The sequence below is a fragment of the Mycteria americana genome, chromosome 14 (genome assembly GCF_035582795.1).
Source record: "Mycteria americana isolate JAX WOST 10 ecotype Jacksonville Zoo and Gardens chromosome 14, USCA_MyAme_1.0, whole genome shotgun sequence".
Classification (NCBI taxonomy): Eukaryota; Metazoa; Chordata; class Aves; order Ciconiiformes; family Ciconiidae; genus Mycteria; species Mycteria americana.
Window position 1 is genome coordinate 14487628 of NC_134378.1, and position 13929 is coordinate 14501556.

Consider the following 13929-nt stretch of genomic DNA (forward strand, 5'->3'; position numbering starts at 1 on the left):
CTGCACTCTTATTTAGTTAGATTGGCTACAACCACAACAATCTCTTCCCAAAACTATGGAGGTCCAAAAAAGCAGAGACTTGAGAGAACAGTGATGGCTTTTCTAACATTCCTCCACTTCCATGAATGACAACTCAAATTTTATTCTGTATGCCGCTACACAGATGCTAAAAATCGATCCTGGCCTTGGAGCAAGCAAATCTGAACACAAAATACACTTCTGCTGCTCAGAAAGCTTCCACAAACTAGGGAAAAAGCTCTGAACAGAAAGGTTTATACAGAGTGACACAGCAAAACCAAAGATTACAGTTACACTGTACCTCTGTCCCTGATCCAGATCCCGGTGAATCTACTTTCCTTTTCTTTCTGGGACCAATCGCAGCTAATGCAGTCAAGTTGGCATCCCTCTGTCTCATCTGTGCTAGCTCTTGTTGCTGCATCTGCATTTGCCAGAACAAGTACAGTTAATTATTTTTCTCTCAATTTCCAAAATAAAACTTCATGTTAAGGTGAACACTTACCTCCTTGGCCTTCTGTTTCAACCTAAGCTGTTCTGGATCTTCTTGTCGAGATCGAGACTATGTTGATAAAGGATGAACATGGAATGGTTGGAGAAAAAGAAAGAAAAATTAATTCAGTTACACAAGCAGTTAAAGTTTTACATAGCATATGAAAGTTTTTCTTAAACTTCAGTAGGAAGTGGAAAATACCTACCACTCCCAAAGAGGGCAACAGGGGAAAAATCATTTTTAGAAATTAAAAGCAGTTTTCCATTTTTTAGTTTCAAGCATCTATTTTTGAAAAAGCATCCCCTTTTTCAGCTTTGTTAAAAATAGCAAAGGAATAGCTAAGCATTTATGCCTTAAACAAAACCATTACAAGACACAAATTACACAGATCTGGCAGCTGAAATATACACACTTTGCATATGAAAAAAGGAATCAGACCTGTAGTTTTTGGAAAAAATCCTCCCCTTGCTGTGTAGCTACGCACTTACTAAGAACATACCTTTCTGCTGCACCTACACATACAAGTCAGACTCACGTTTGAACAAACTGCAGCTAACTGACCAACAGACCATTTACATTAGCAATTGCCCATTTCACTCAGGCACCCACAATCGCTTGTATGTATCATACTTTCAGAAGTAACAGAATGTATAATTTCAGCAAACTTTATTGTCTAATATGATTAACACACATTTGCCAATTAATTTTTTTTGCTATATATATCAATTCTCTTAGGTTCTTGTTTTTTCCAAGTCAACAAACAGAAAAGAGGAAGAACTTCAAGACAGTCTTTCATCCATACTCTCACATAAGGCAAGACTAACTATATTCAAACAAATCCTGACTGTTGTTAGTCCCATACATTCTTTAGACCAACAACAAAAATTATTTTAATTCAATGCTCAAGTACCCTTAAAATGTTACACTTTTCCTAATGATTAAACTACGTCTTCCCTGCTGCACTTTAGGCGCAGCAAACACAGGGAATTATATGAATATGCAAAACACAGTCATGAAGACTTATGTCTTGCCCCAGTCTTTTCTCTTCTGAAGTAAATGGATTTACTCTCTAATCTTACTTCATAGGCCACATTTTCTAGACCTTTAAATTGCTTTCCTTCTGAAGTCTACTTGGTGTAGGGCCCAAAAACTGGACAGAGTATTCCAGCTCAGGTCTAACAGGAACCAACTGAAATGAAGATGTTAGTTCACAACTTATGTGCAAACATTGCACTAAAAAAATTGGATTTTGACATTATCAATTCACACCAGATCACAAACCCAACAGAAACCTTAGGTTGTTTTGTGAATTATTTCTAAAGTGCTCCTGCCTAGTAAGTCTCATCTATCCTATATTCAGGTCACTGAGTAAAACCACCAAAGTCTAATGATTACATTTGTGCTTACATCAACTGCTTCCTAGTTATTGTATTTCTCCAACTTGTAAAAATCTTTCTGAATTCTATTTCTAGTCTCCAAAATACCTGTAACCTCTCTATTCCATTTAAGAGCACCGCCAAGCTATAAAATTCATCTTTTTCACAATGCAAAGTGCAAAAACTAAGTTTTAAGACCTACTTTAATTTGGGAAAATGCAAGGAGACTGGCAAAGAAGCTGTCTCACGTGCTTTACCACGAAAAGCAGAACAGAGCTCTAGCTAAAGAACTTATTCATCAAGCTCCATCTTTGAAGATTAGCGTCTTCCCCTTCATTGCAAGTGTTTTAGAATGAAAAGAAATTCTGCAGTTTTGGCGTAAAAAATGACACTTTGCAAACGTGTGTAAAATCCAAGCACTTGCCTTTGCTGCACGCATTAAAATTTCCCTTTCTTGTTCATCTTTACGCTGCTTTTCTATTTGATCAAGTTGTTCAAAGAACTTGAGCTGTGCCCGAACATCACTTGCTTGTTCGTATCTTTCATCATCCTGAAAACATGGCAAATGTTTCTCATTACATTTCTTAAAAACAAAGCTGTTAGCTTGTACTGTACTGTAGAACATATACATTTAAAGCTCAAATGTTCACTTTGTCCTTTTCAAACAAATAGCAAGTGTATATTTACACCAGTCAAACCAGCTAGAATTCTTGAAAGCATTTTGTTCTATTCCATGAATCATCAGATTTTGACTTCTAAACTAATATCATCACAGCTTTAACCTCACAAACATATTTCACAAAGCTGTGTGGTTTTTTTAAACACTGTTTAGGCATTTGCATCTATTAAGAACACACATCTGTCAGGTAGCAGTCTCTTGAGAATTCAAAGCAGTGCTTTTATCTGCCTATCTGATTGTACAATCACTCAGACTCTAAACATTTGACATAATAAAAGGGAGGGGACAGTTTCCCTGCATTTGTTTTAAAAACATTTTGTATATGCAAGCTGAAGAGTTCTAGTCATCCATGTGTATTAATAACTTAATATAAAAAGAATCAAAGAGAATAAACAACCTAACTTCATAGAATGAAGAACACCTGAACTCATGCATTACAGCTAACATGACAGCCTGCTGAATTTGTGCAATTTTGCCATTTTATTTGTGCAATTAAATACAGTTACCTTGTAAGAAATATTCTTTTGTTGAGCAGTCTCCGATAATTTTTCCACGAGGTTTTGTAGTCTTTGTTGTGTAGCATGTGATACATAGCTAACTACATCAGGATGGATTTCTGTTATTCCATGTTTTTTACCTGTGATCAGGACAGAAGTCAGTTGTAAAAAATGATTTTACAATACAGCTAAACACGTGGCTAATCTCAGTCATGGAAATTTAAATGCTGTTTGCAAAATAAGGCTTTTGGGTATTTCTCAGACAAGTATTAAACAGTAAATGGCATACATATAAAAATTTACATTAGCTTAACAAAATTTACAATTATTAATAAACGCTGTATACTACAGTATAACAAATAATTGAAGAATACTTTTTGTTCTACCATCAATTCTAAACTAGTAAGTAAATATGATAAAAGTGTTTCTGGATTTATTTCTTAAAAAACAAGTGTCATTATTTTTGTTACACCTTATTGGTTTATACAGTCAGAATTTTAACCAGGTCCAGTAATTTTGATGTTCAATTGCCAACATTTTAGAATGCAACCCTATAGGTTTGCTATCCCTTAACACTATTCTACCTTCATAAGCTGAATGATTGCCCACAAGCATCAGAATATACAAAAGGTACATCAGAATATACTCCAGCAACTTTAAACTATTCAAATCAATTTCTATGGAAAATGCCTTCAATTAAACCCAAGACTAGTGAAATTTGTTTATTAAAGTTCAAGAAAAATCAACATACCTATTTCTAATATCCTTCTTTGTAAAGGTGCCGGGAAAAGGAAGGTTTCATCTTTACAGGACCTTGTTAATGTGCCCACTAGCTCAGAGTTTGTTGCCAATATTCGAGCACTTTCTTCTGACAGATTGACTCCAGCCATTGATGCAACATCATTAATATCATCATCATCCCTTAAGAAAGGAAAACTCATTATAATCATAACACTTAGTGCCTACCTGCACACATTGCTACAATACCACAGCTGCATATAATGAATTCCACAGTAAACCTGAATACTTTCATTTTTGCATTTTATTTGCTTTTATTATATAACAAAATAAAACTAACATAATTTGATTCCAAAGAGCACTGAAAGTATTTACGCAGTTTTGCACGTCCTGTTTTCTCAAGATCCTTTCTTATGTAATGTTTCAACACCAGACACTTCACTACCACAAAACAATAATAAACTGCACTCATCACTGTAAGACAGGCTGTACATCCGAATAACCGGAGCAGAGTTGGGAGGAGTGAAGGAATGAATTCTATTTGCTTGTCCAGGCAGGAATTGTTCATGAGGTTTGATATTTATCCTTAGTGCCAGCTAAATGCTAAAACCAGTCTGGCACAAGTATGTCCACAGCTGTTTGTTAGTCTTTAATAAAGTAGCAAACCTGCCCATAGAAAATACACCTCTAGTTCTTGTGAGTTTACCCAGCCTGATTCAGCACCACTGGAGCACACAGAAATGTTCCCACTGAGTTCAGCGGGCTGCCCAGGCAGCACAAGCACAAATAAGCATATGGTTCCTCACCTAAAAGAGCCTCCCCCAGGTTCTTTCAATTTATTCTTCTGAGCAGCAGCTACTTGTGTCGAAACAGTGGCAATAGCTTTGTTTCCAGGTAATACTGCTGGTTTTACCACAGGTACTGCAAGAAGACAGACAAGATTTGTACTCCATCAAATTCGTAAGAGAGTTCAGATTTACTAGCCAGTCATGGGTAGTAATGGCAATAGGTCTGGTGCAAAGACTTTACCTCAATAGTTTCTGTCAACATTTCACCCATCTAAAACAGGATACTCCCACACAATTCCAGTACCCAAACAATTTCTCTGACTGTAAATGCTGCCCTGACATATGTGTATCCCCAGCCACTACGGCACTGTGCACTGAAGATTTTAGCAGTACTGCAACAGCCATTGTACAGCTACAGGGCAATTAAGAACTGACATTCATAAACCAGACTTCAGTTAACACTACCAAATATAGCATATACCAAGTAGCTTGACCTCTTACCTGTCTGAAGTTGATTCAGTTGAATTTGAGGAGTAGTGAGCATAATACGACTATGTGGTTGCCGCAATGCTACCATTGGTGTCTGTGTCAATGTTACCTGTGGAGGCCTTATCAATGCCCCTGCTTTTTGAGACTGTTGGATAACCTGCAAATAAGAAAAAAAGAACTGTAAACAATCGGAGAAATAACTAAGGCTAAGAATCAGGTGGGAAGAACAAACCCTAACAATCAACTTGTAAGTTGTGATCTTAACACATCTGTTCACTGATCTAGAATTGGCACATTTTAAGGTATTTAAAAAATTCTTTAGATAAATTATACCTCATAGGAAAACTAATATTCCACTTTCTGTGATACAAAAAAGAAATCAGTAACCTATTTCTATTAAAAAAAAAAAAAAACCAAAACAAACATCTATAATCACAAAGGTCCAGTTAAAACTTTCTACATGTGGTTTCTATGTTAGAGATACAGAGGCAAACTGGACCTGCCTGGACAGATCTCTAGAACTAAAAATAATAGACACATGATAAAGATAATCCAGCTGGTTCTACATATGCTGTTTTCATCCAGAACCCACATAAGCTACAGCTGTGTAGCTTTGTACCATTGGATTGTTAGGTTACACTGAGTCTCAGGCAACTGTAGCCGTATTGCTTCTGAACATGAACTCATAGAAGTACGGTTACATCCCAATGCTACAATCAGAGCCATTTATGCAAACTCGTCAATGTTCAGTTTTTATTCCTTCCCTAGGTTCCTAACCTCTTTCTATAATACCTAGGTTATAAAGGCAGTAAGACCAATATAATCACTAGTTTTTCTCTCAAGGTAAGTGAAAAATATTTGTGGATTGACAAGACAGATCTCTCCTCTTCATTTTATATGAAAATTTCTGGACAGAGCAGCTCAGATGAATGCCAAATGTTCTACAAGGAATGTTGAAGTACTAAGTAGCAAAAAACCCCTACTAATTTAATAATGTATATTAATTAATATACATCCTAGAAAAAGCTACACTCTGACACTGCTTTGCTATGAGAAGAGGAAAAAAGGTGCTGCACATTATACTGTTCTTATTTGGTTTACGTGCAGGCCTGAGAAAGTTATTCTTTCTCCTCTTTTGGGGTAATCTCTTGTTAGACTTACGAAATGGGGAATGAAAGATCCTCCAGAACACTGCTCTCTCATGGATATGCAGTGATTGAGACAATCTGCCAATATTTCATGCTAAAATAGGAAATAATTTACTTTAATCAAGAATGGATTTTAAATTATACTTTTTTTTTTCTTAGTAGCTAGTTTCTCTAAAGAGGTCAAAGATCTCTTCTTGAGCTAAACCACCAATTCAAGAAGAAAAGTCACTGTGTTATGAAAAAAATTCTGCAGTAACAGATGATGCACTTCAGTTTACGTACCAGTGGTGTAGACTGCCCTTGTTTACTAACACCAACTTGTGTAGGCTGAGTTAGGCTGATTACAGGTTGTTGGAGAGTACTCGTTACAGTTGCAGTCGCCTTCCCTGCTGTGCGCTGAACTGAGGAGCTTAGAAGCACCGCCGCAGATGGAATCGTTGCTATCGTTGCTTGCGTTGTTGGCTGTTGCTGTTGACTTTGTTGAATGAAAGCTGCAGAGTCTGGTGTTAGCTGTCTCAAGGCAGGTAAACTCCTCTGAAAAGAGGAAAGGAAAGAATTTGCTTGAGTATTTTAATCCTAGATCACACAAGAAAACATGAATTGTAAAAAGCAATGCATTTCATATCAGTCCATTGTATCAGTCTGCGTGCACCTGAGAAAACATGACAGCAGTACACACAGAAATACCATGCTACTTCGCATTTAAAGCTACACAGAGTGACAGTACCTTTAGCCGTGGAAGCCTGGATATCATGGGCATCTAGGTTATGCAAGCCTATCTGGAAGCCCTGGTGTGTATTTAACAATCCAAGCCCATGCTGCCTTCCTTGATTGTGTTCCTACATATATACCAAGCTATAACATGTGATGGCTTAAAAGACAAACTGGAACACCAGTGAAGATTTCAGAATAGCTCAACAGAGACCACAGTGTTTTACAGGATTCTTACATTAGTAGTTTTCTTGTGGTAACAATTTTTGTCCTCATGAACAGCTCAAGGTTGAACAAGCATTTAAGAATCCAGAAACGTCAACTCACACCTACAACTATATCCCTTAATCATACATTAGTCAGCAGAGTTATACTCTTACCATACAGTGATGTTGTACTTTCTCTGATTTTCAGATGATAAATGTTTCAGAATAAACATTATTTTGAAGTGTGTCCAATTACTATAAATTTTTTGACAAATGGGATTTATTATTGAAAGGTGACAAACTTCCTGTTTATCCATACAAACAGGTATACAGCACAGGCAAAAGAGTATGAGTTTGTCCAGAAGGTACCGTTTTCTGTATCATTCAATCCTTTGTTTTATTTCCAAGACTAAAAAGAGGATAATATATCAATTAATAGGTTTGGTGCTATGGAAAGAAACTGATTATAAGTCATAAAAAGAAAACTTTTCAGATTTGTCAAAAGAGCTATGATGTGACAGCATGGTAGAAATTACATTATTGACTGTGTCAATGAATCATACTAACAAACTCTTGAAACCAAGAGCCAGAAATATTTTTTAAGGGAGCAAAAGTTTAATCAGGCGTCATTTAAAACTTCCATTTACACTATTTTGGAATTCCATCTACACTGGTAAAAGATGTGCTTGTGTTCATTGCCGCGGATACATAAGCACAGAAATATATAAGCACTAGTGAACACAAGTTACCTTCAGGAAAGGCACAAGGTAAGGTTGAGGTGAAGAATTAAGTTCTCTGTACAGCCTACTGGTAAAGTCTTCTGCTTCAATCTTTCCATCCTTCAAAACAGAAAATCCAAATGAACAAACTTGTAGAAATTAACTTTTACAAATATTCAACACAAAAAAAAAAAAAAATTAAGACTCAGCAATTTATTGAAAATAAGTGGTTTCATCATCCCTCACTATTTTTAGTTACAAATAGCTTTATGGTAGTAACTAATTTTACTTCCAATTTCAACTAGTAAGACCTACAGTCCCATCTTTCCTTTTCTTCTTCCTGTCTCTCAGTCAACTTTAAGAAACATCTTCAGTTGTTCTCACCATTACAGGAATGTCCTACCTACAGATCAAAGAGCCAGGTGGAACCTACAGGAATACTTCATGTAACCTGCAATCAGCCACCTGTCAATTGCTCAGAACAGCTGGGCAGCCCCATCTCTGGTGTTCTCTTTTCCAAATAACTAAAGTTGTGCCCACCATATGCTCAAAAGGCTGATGCCTCTCACAAAACTAAATGTATATCACTCATGGGAAGACACTTTGAATTTTGGTCTTGTGACAACCTCTGGTTATCATGTGATAACATCTGGAATACACAGCTCTACCTTTAAGTTAAAGGTTGCTACCAACTAGGCTAAGCAATACTAGTACTCATTCTATGTCAAGTATGTCAAGCTTTTACATTAGCTTCAGATAATATTACTTACTTTTTTTTGTAAAAACTTGTGATTTCCTACACTCAGCTATTGCACTAGATGTAGTGTCCCTCAAGTACATAATTCATCTTTTTATTCACTGTTTTATCAATAAAATACATAGAATTTAAAGAGTCACCATTTACTTTACTTGCACTTCAATTTAACTCATGTTCTCATGCATGAAAGAGAGCAGTAATGTCTCATTTACAAGCTTAAAGGAAAATTTATGAATATATTTTAATTCAGAAGCAGTAACGTTTCAATTTGATTTATCTTAGATTTTATAATCTCCCTCCTCTCCAAAAAAAACCCCTCAGTTTTGGTCTAAATTTGCCCAGATACTGTTTCTTACAACTTTCCATGAACTCTTCTTACCAGCAGGTTCTGTACCAATTCTTTCACGTTAGCCGCAGTCTCTGAAGACTGTTTTCCAGATGATGCCAGTTTTATTAATGTGGACAGAAAGTTTTTGCATTTCTTCACATTTTCCATAGTTTCCTGTTATGGGAGAAGGAGGGGTAGAAGGGAAACTCTTTTTAATACATGATCTGACCGTATACTTGGAGAAATAAAGTCCTTCTTTAGTTCACCACTGCAGAATATTATTTATAGATTTGTGTCCCTCACCACTTAAGACATAATCAGATTGAAATTATTATTTTGCTTCAGACATACATATGTATTGTACATTTTTGTTACCAGAATTTTAAAAATTATGATTCTTAATGTTAAGAGTTAGGAAACACCAAGTATTTTAAGAATGGCACATTGTGTATGGGAAAATATGCATTTTAGCAGGACAGCAAGTAGCAAAGCTCCTCCTTCCCAGCGCATGGCATAGTGCACGGATTCTCCCTGTTGTGCAGTCCTGGAAACATGCATCTTGAATGAGTCGGTGCCAACTTCTTATCGATACCTTCTCATACTGATTGTACCCTGCAGTGCTGAAAAGTATCACTTTTCTACAAGATACAGCTAATATGTTTTAAAAAAAAAAAAGGAGTGCTTTACAAACTGTTACAGAAATCAAAATTAATACTTTGACAGCCGCCAAAATACAAGTGACCTGTGTTCACACTTTGTAAATTATATGGTTCTACTAACAGTTTACCTTTTCAAGACCAATAGTTCACAGAACTCCTGCATCTTTACTACTCTCCACTCTGATCTGTGTTTATCTGTATGTATGTATATATGTATGCATATACATACGTGCGCACATGTATATGTGAATGAACAAAAAAAATTTAAAATGCACTCGGTATCTTACTGTGGCAGCCGTGGAGGTTGCCGTTGTTCCTTGCACCGTTCTCTGAGGAGTTCCAGTTTGTACAGCTGTTGCTGTCCCCAACGTAGTTGTTTGTGCAGTACCACCCAGAACAATCTGAGGCTGCAGAGAATACAAACATAAGATTATTTTACTTGGAACGTACCAAAAGCTGTTTTCCTGAACCATCAAACAGAAACTGAGCCACAGGACAGTAGAAAATCTTTCACAGCTACTATAAAAAGAAGTTACTCATCTGCCATCTGTTGCAGTGAAAAGAAAGAGCCACCAGATGGCACAAAACGCTACACATTCAAAACTGAAATCCTAAAAGTTGATTAAGAATTGCACGATTTTTGGTTACTGAATAAAATGGCAAAATAATACCATAAACATACCCTCCTATTCTGTGATTTCAAAACACAATTAAAGCGAGTGCTAGATTTCTGTGACCGCAATAGCTTTTTTTGCCTGTTCCCTTAAATGCTGCTTTCAAAGGGAGGAATTTCTAAAAAGGCACAAGGGACACAAAAGCTCAGGTCTTATCTAGGTCTTTTTGGTGAACAATGGGACAAAACATTTTTCTAGTTTTGTAGACAAGTTGGTAACTCAAAGTAGGAATACCACCTTTAAAGAATCAACATAGTAAACAAGAACTTTTCACATACACAGTTCATTCATGAACTTCCAACAGTCTAATTACTAATGACAACCCAATCAGAGAGACAGTAATTCTTACCAAGCTAAAGCTAGCTCTCAGAATTTTAACATATCATTTGTAAACTTGCTCTTTATATAAAGATGCACAAGAAAAGAGGCTCCAGTACGGCCAAAGCTAACTTTCACTGGTATTTTGGGAGACAGAAAAGGAGACAAGGATCTCATTTGTCTCATTTTTTGAAATTGAGATAAATGAAGTCTATGGTATGCTCATTACAGCAAGAAATATGTAGATGGAATGATTTTTTTGTCCAGTATAACAGCAATGCAAATTAAGGAGAATTAGTTAGGTAAATTAACTCTTAGATCTGGAAAGATCACTGTCATAGGCAAAGGCTCTCTGAGGGGAAAAAGGTTAACGGGATGCATAGCAAAACCTGCATGTTTTAAATTAAAACTCTCTAATCCTGTCTACTCAAAGGATGAAGAAAGCACAATGACACAGTTAGGCAACAGCAATCATATTGTATCACTGTTGTCTGGAAGTCACGTGGAGAATTTCACACTTTTGCACTGTGTTTTAAACTCACACCACCACCCCTCAAAAAAAAAAATCTACAAGAAAGCCTATCATTAATACAGGCTAGGCTATTAGAAGAGAGACCACATACCAAGACACCACTATTTATCCTTGAGTTGTCAGAATCTGCCTAAGTACATAAACCAAAGCAGAGACTTGTGTAAGAGGGAGAAGGCTTGTGGAAGAGAAGGCTACCAGTGCAGTCTTTTTTCGTAATTGTAAATTTTGCTGCAGAATTTGGAGGACTACAGATCCATCACAGCTCCAAATCCAAAGGGAATTGGTGTCACTTTCTTGAGGCAGAAAGCATAGAGGTATTTTATTTTAGTCAGTTATGTGATTACACAAACTAATAACAGGATACCTTTAAATATATATGCATATAGGTATAATATGAAATAATAATAATATACATATAAAATATTATACATATACATCCAAAATATAAAGCAATTTGAGATCTGCAAATGTTTTAGAAAGGATAATCCAAAATATATTTCTTCCATGCACTTAGGAATTATATTTCCTGTATTTCTGGCAGTCTCAAGCAGGTTTTCAGCCAATCTTAACAACTCATTATCTCAAGTGTACATTGCTTTTCTACAAACTCACTTGCACAACAGGAGGACGCTGTAGCGTTGTTGTGGGTTGCACTGTTGTTTGAGCCTGAGACACTTGCTTGATAATAGTAGTTGGTGTCACCTGTCGTGCAATAATAGGTGTTCCTGGAGCCTGGGGAAGAGGAAAAAAACCAAACACATTAGATCCTACATTTAAATATAATCTACCTTATCTAGTGTTTTGTCTCTGGATAGTTGCCATTATTACAGATACAAAAGAATGCATCTGGACCACTACAAAACTGTGAGAAGGGTTTTTAGTCTTAGTGTAATGCTACTGTGATGATCTCAGTATACATATACCCATATCCACTTTTCTTCTTTTAGTCTTATAAAGAATAATGATTCTTTGGGGAAAAGAGTTCTAAACGTTAACCATATATGGTCTTGAGTGGTGGTCTTTATATCACATAGTTTTAAAGTTAATGCCATTCAGCTAGGTAAAAATATTTTTCATGAGTAACAGCCAAACTGTAACCGAATTAAGAACAAAATGCAATGCCTATGCCATGTGGAAAAGTCTGTATAGCACCAGGTTGATCAACGGTTTCTTCAAATCACTAACATCGTACCTTACTTTCTGGTGTATTCTTCACAGAAAAAAAAAAATCTTACAGTTTTTAACAGCACAAATTACTGAACTAACCTGCACTGTCGATATCTGCACTGGAGGAGCACTGGTAGGTGTAGCAGGACGAGGAGTCATAGTATTTTGAGGCTGAGACTGGGCATGTGCCTGTGCTTGCATCTGCGCCAAGGCTTGTTGAGGGATCATCAGCAACTGCCCATTCTCACTACGCACAAGGACCATGCCTGTTAAAAAAGAAATTGGTCAAGAAAACATACATCCTTTTCAAATATGAAAGAACGTATTTTTTCAGGTTTTTTATCCAAGTTGGATACATACAGAATTAATGCACTGTTGAAGGACTATACAGCTAACAAAAGTGGTTTAGAATAAAAGCAAAATACCCAGCTGCATTATCACATCTTGTATAGAACACCTCAATTACAGAAATACTCTTTCTCTATCAAAATGCTCGGTATGGTGTGCATCAGAATGCACAATGAGTCATATTTGCCCCAACCAAAAAATTCCATGTCACCAGAGGTTAAAATCAGCAATCATGTAAAAATCCTACCTGCTCTTTACTAAGAAATTTGTTTTATGAAACACTGCAAATAAAAGAAAATCTTGCCATTAGGCAAGATTCCAGCTAGTTTTTCTTTAAGAGGGGGAAAAAAAAATTATATATAATCAAACACAGGCTTCACCATCAACATGAACACAATTGTCTAAGTTCTAAATTAATTTCCCATAACAAATTTAGTAATGAAAGTGGCTATAAAATAATAATCTTTCTCATGTGCATCTGCAACAGACTGCATTGTGCCACGTTACACCCCAAAAGAAAAATAAAATGGAGAGGGAAATAAGGCAGTCATTCCCTGCTCAGTCACTCACATCTACACTTAACCCCCACTGGGTAGCTATAGGGAACCAGATTTTAACAGTCAGATTTTCAGATTATAGACTCTCTTTCTTGAAGGCACAAACAGGATCTGGACAACATGAACTGTTTTTCAAGAGCTCATTCATTCAGCACGCCTCAGTCAGTCCATGAGAGCCTCAGGACCTCATCAGCTCTGAAAAAGCCACCTAAGGAAACAAACTGGGCACTCAAAATTAGTTAGTCTTTCTGAGCAACAACCTACAGGAGGAAACTTCACCATGAAAACCAAGAGGCACTACTGAAATCAGAAAGGTTTTTTTTAAAGTGTTGTTCAGTGAATAAGCAGCCTGTACAGGTTCCCCAACAATATCTGGAGATCTGGTCTATGCCATCTGAGAGCATGACTACTTCAAAAGAATCAAGCTTTTATTTGCTTCTCTATTCAGATGAAGTGCTGAAATGTTTATAGACAACAACCTTGAACAGTTTTCTTGGACTGTTTGAAAATTAGCGTTAAACTGCAAAAAATCCATATACTGATTTCTACAAAAATTAGTTCAAAAGAAAAACAGATTATATTAGTTAATTTGCCCCTAATTTTTTCCTTACATTCTCTCCATTAACTCTCTTTTAATGAAGCAGAGTCACACAGAGACGTTAAACTAGTTTACATCAAAAAGGTGACTTTCCATTGCGACTTATTTAGAAGTGTTAAGGTGGGACTGCAA

The 13929-nt window shown here is 36.3% G+C and overlaps 1 protein-coding gene across 1 annotated transcript in view; it reads right to left on the reverse strand.

The window, feature by feature from the left end:
* The window catches only part of TAF4 (TATA-box binding protein associated factor 4), a 38208-nt gene that overhangs the window by 4019 nt on the left and 20260 nt on the right, over nt 1–13929 (reverse strand). The window contains exons 3-15 of the mRNA XM_075517260.1: nt 12394–12560; nt 11740–11859; nt 9891–10010; nt 8996–9118; nt 7890–7979; nt 6506–6757; nt 5088–5232; nt 4605–4719; nt 3812–3981; nt 3070–3200; nt 2309–2434; nt 521–577; nt 320–439 (exon numbers count right to left, since the gene is read on the reverse strand). Of these exons, the coding sequence (XP_075373375.1) occupies nt 320–439; nt 521–577; nt 2309–2434; nt 3070–3200; nt 3812–3981; nt 4605–4719; nt 5088–5232; nt 6506–6757; nt 7890–7979; nt 8996–9118; nt 9891–10010; nt 11740–11859; nt 12394–12560 (1736 nt within the window). The remainder of the gene's footprint in view (nt 1–319; nt 440–520; nt 578–2308; nt 2435–3069; nt 3201–3811; nt 3982–4604; nt 4720–5087; nt 5233–6505; nt 6758–7889; nt 7980–8995; nt 9119–9890; nt 10011–11739; nt 11860–12393; nt 12561–13929) is intronic.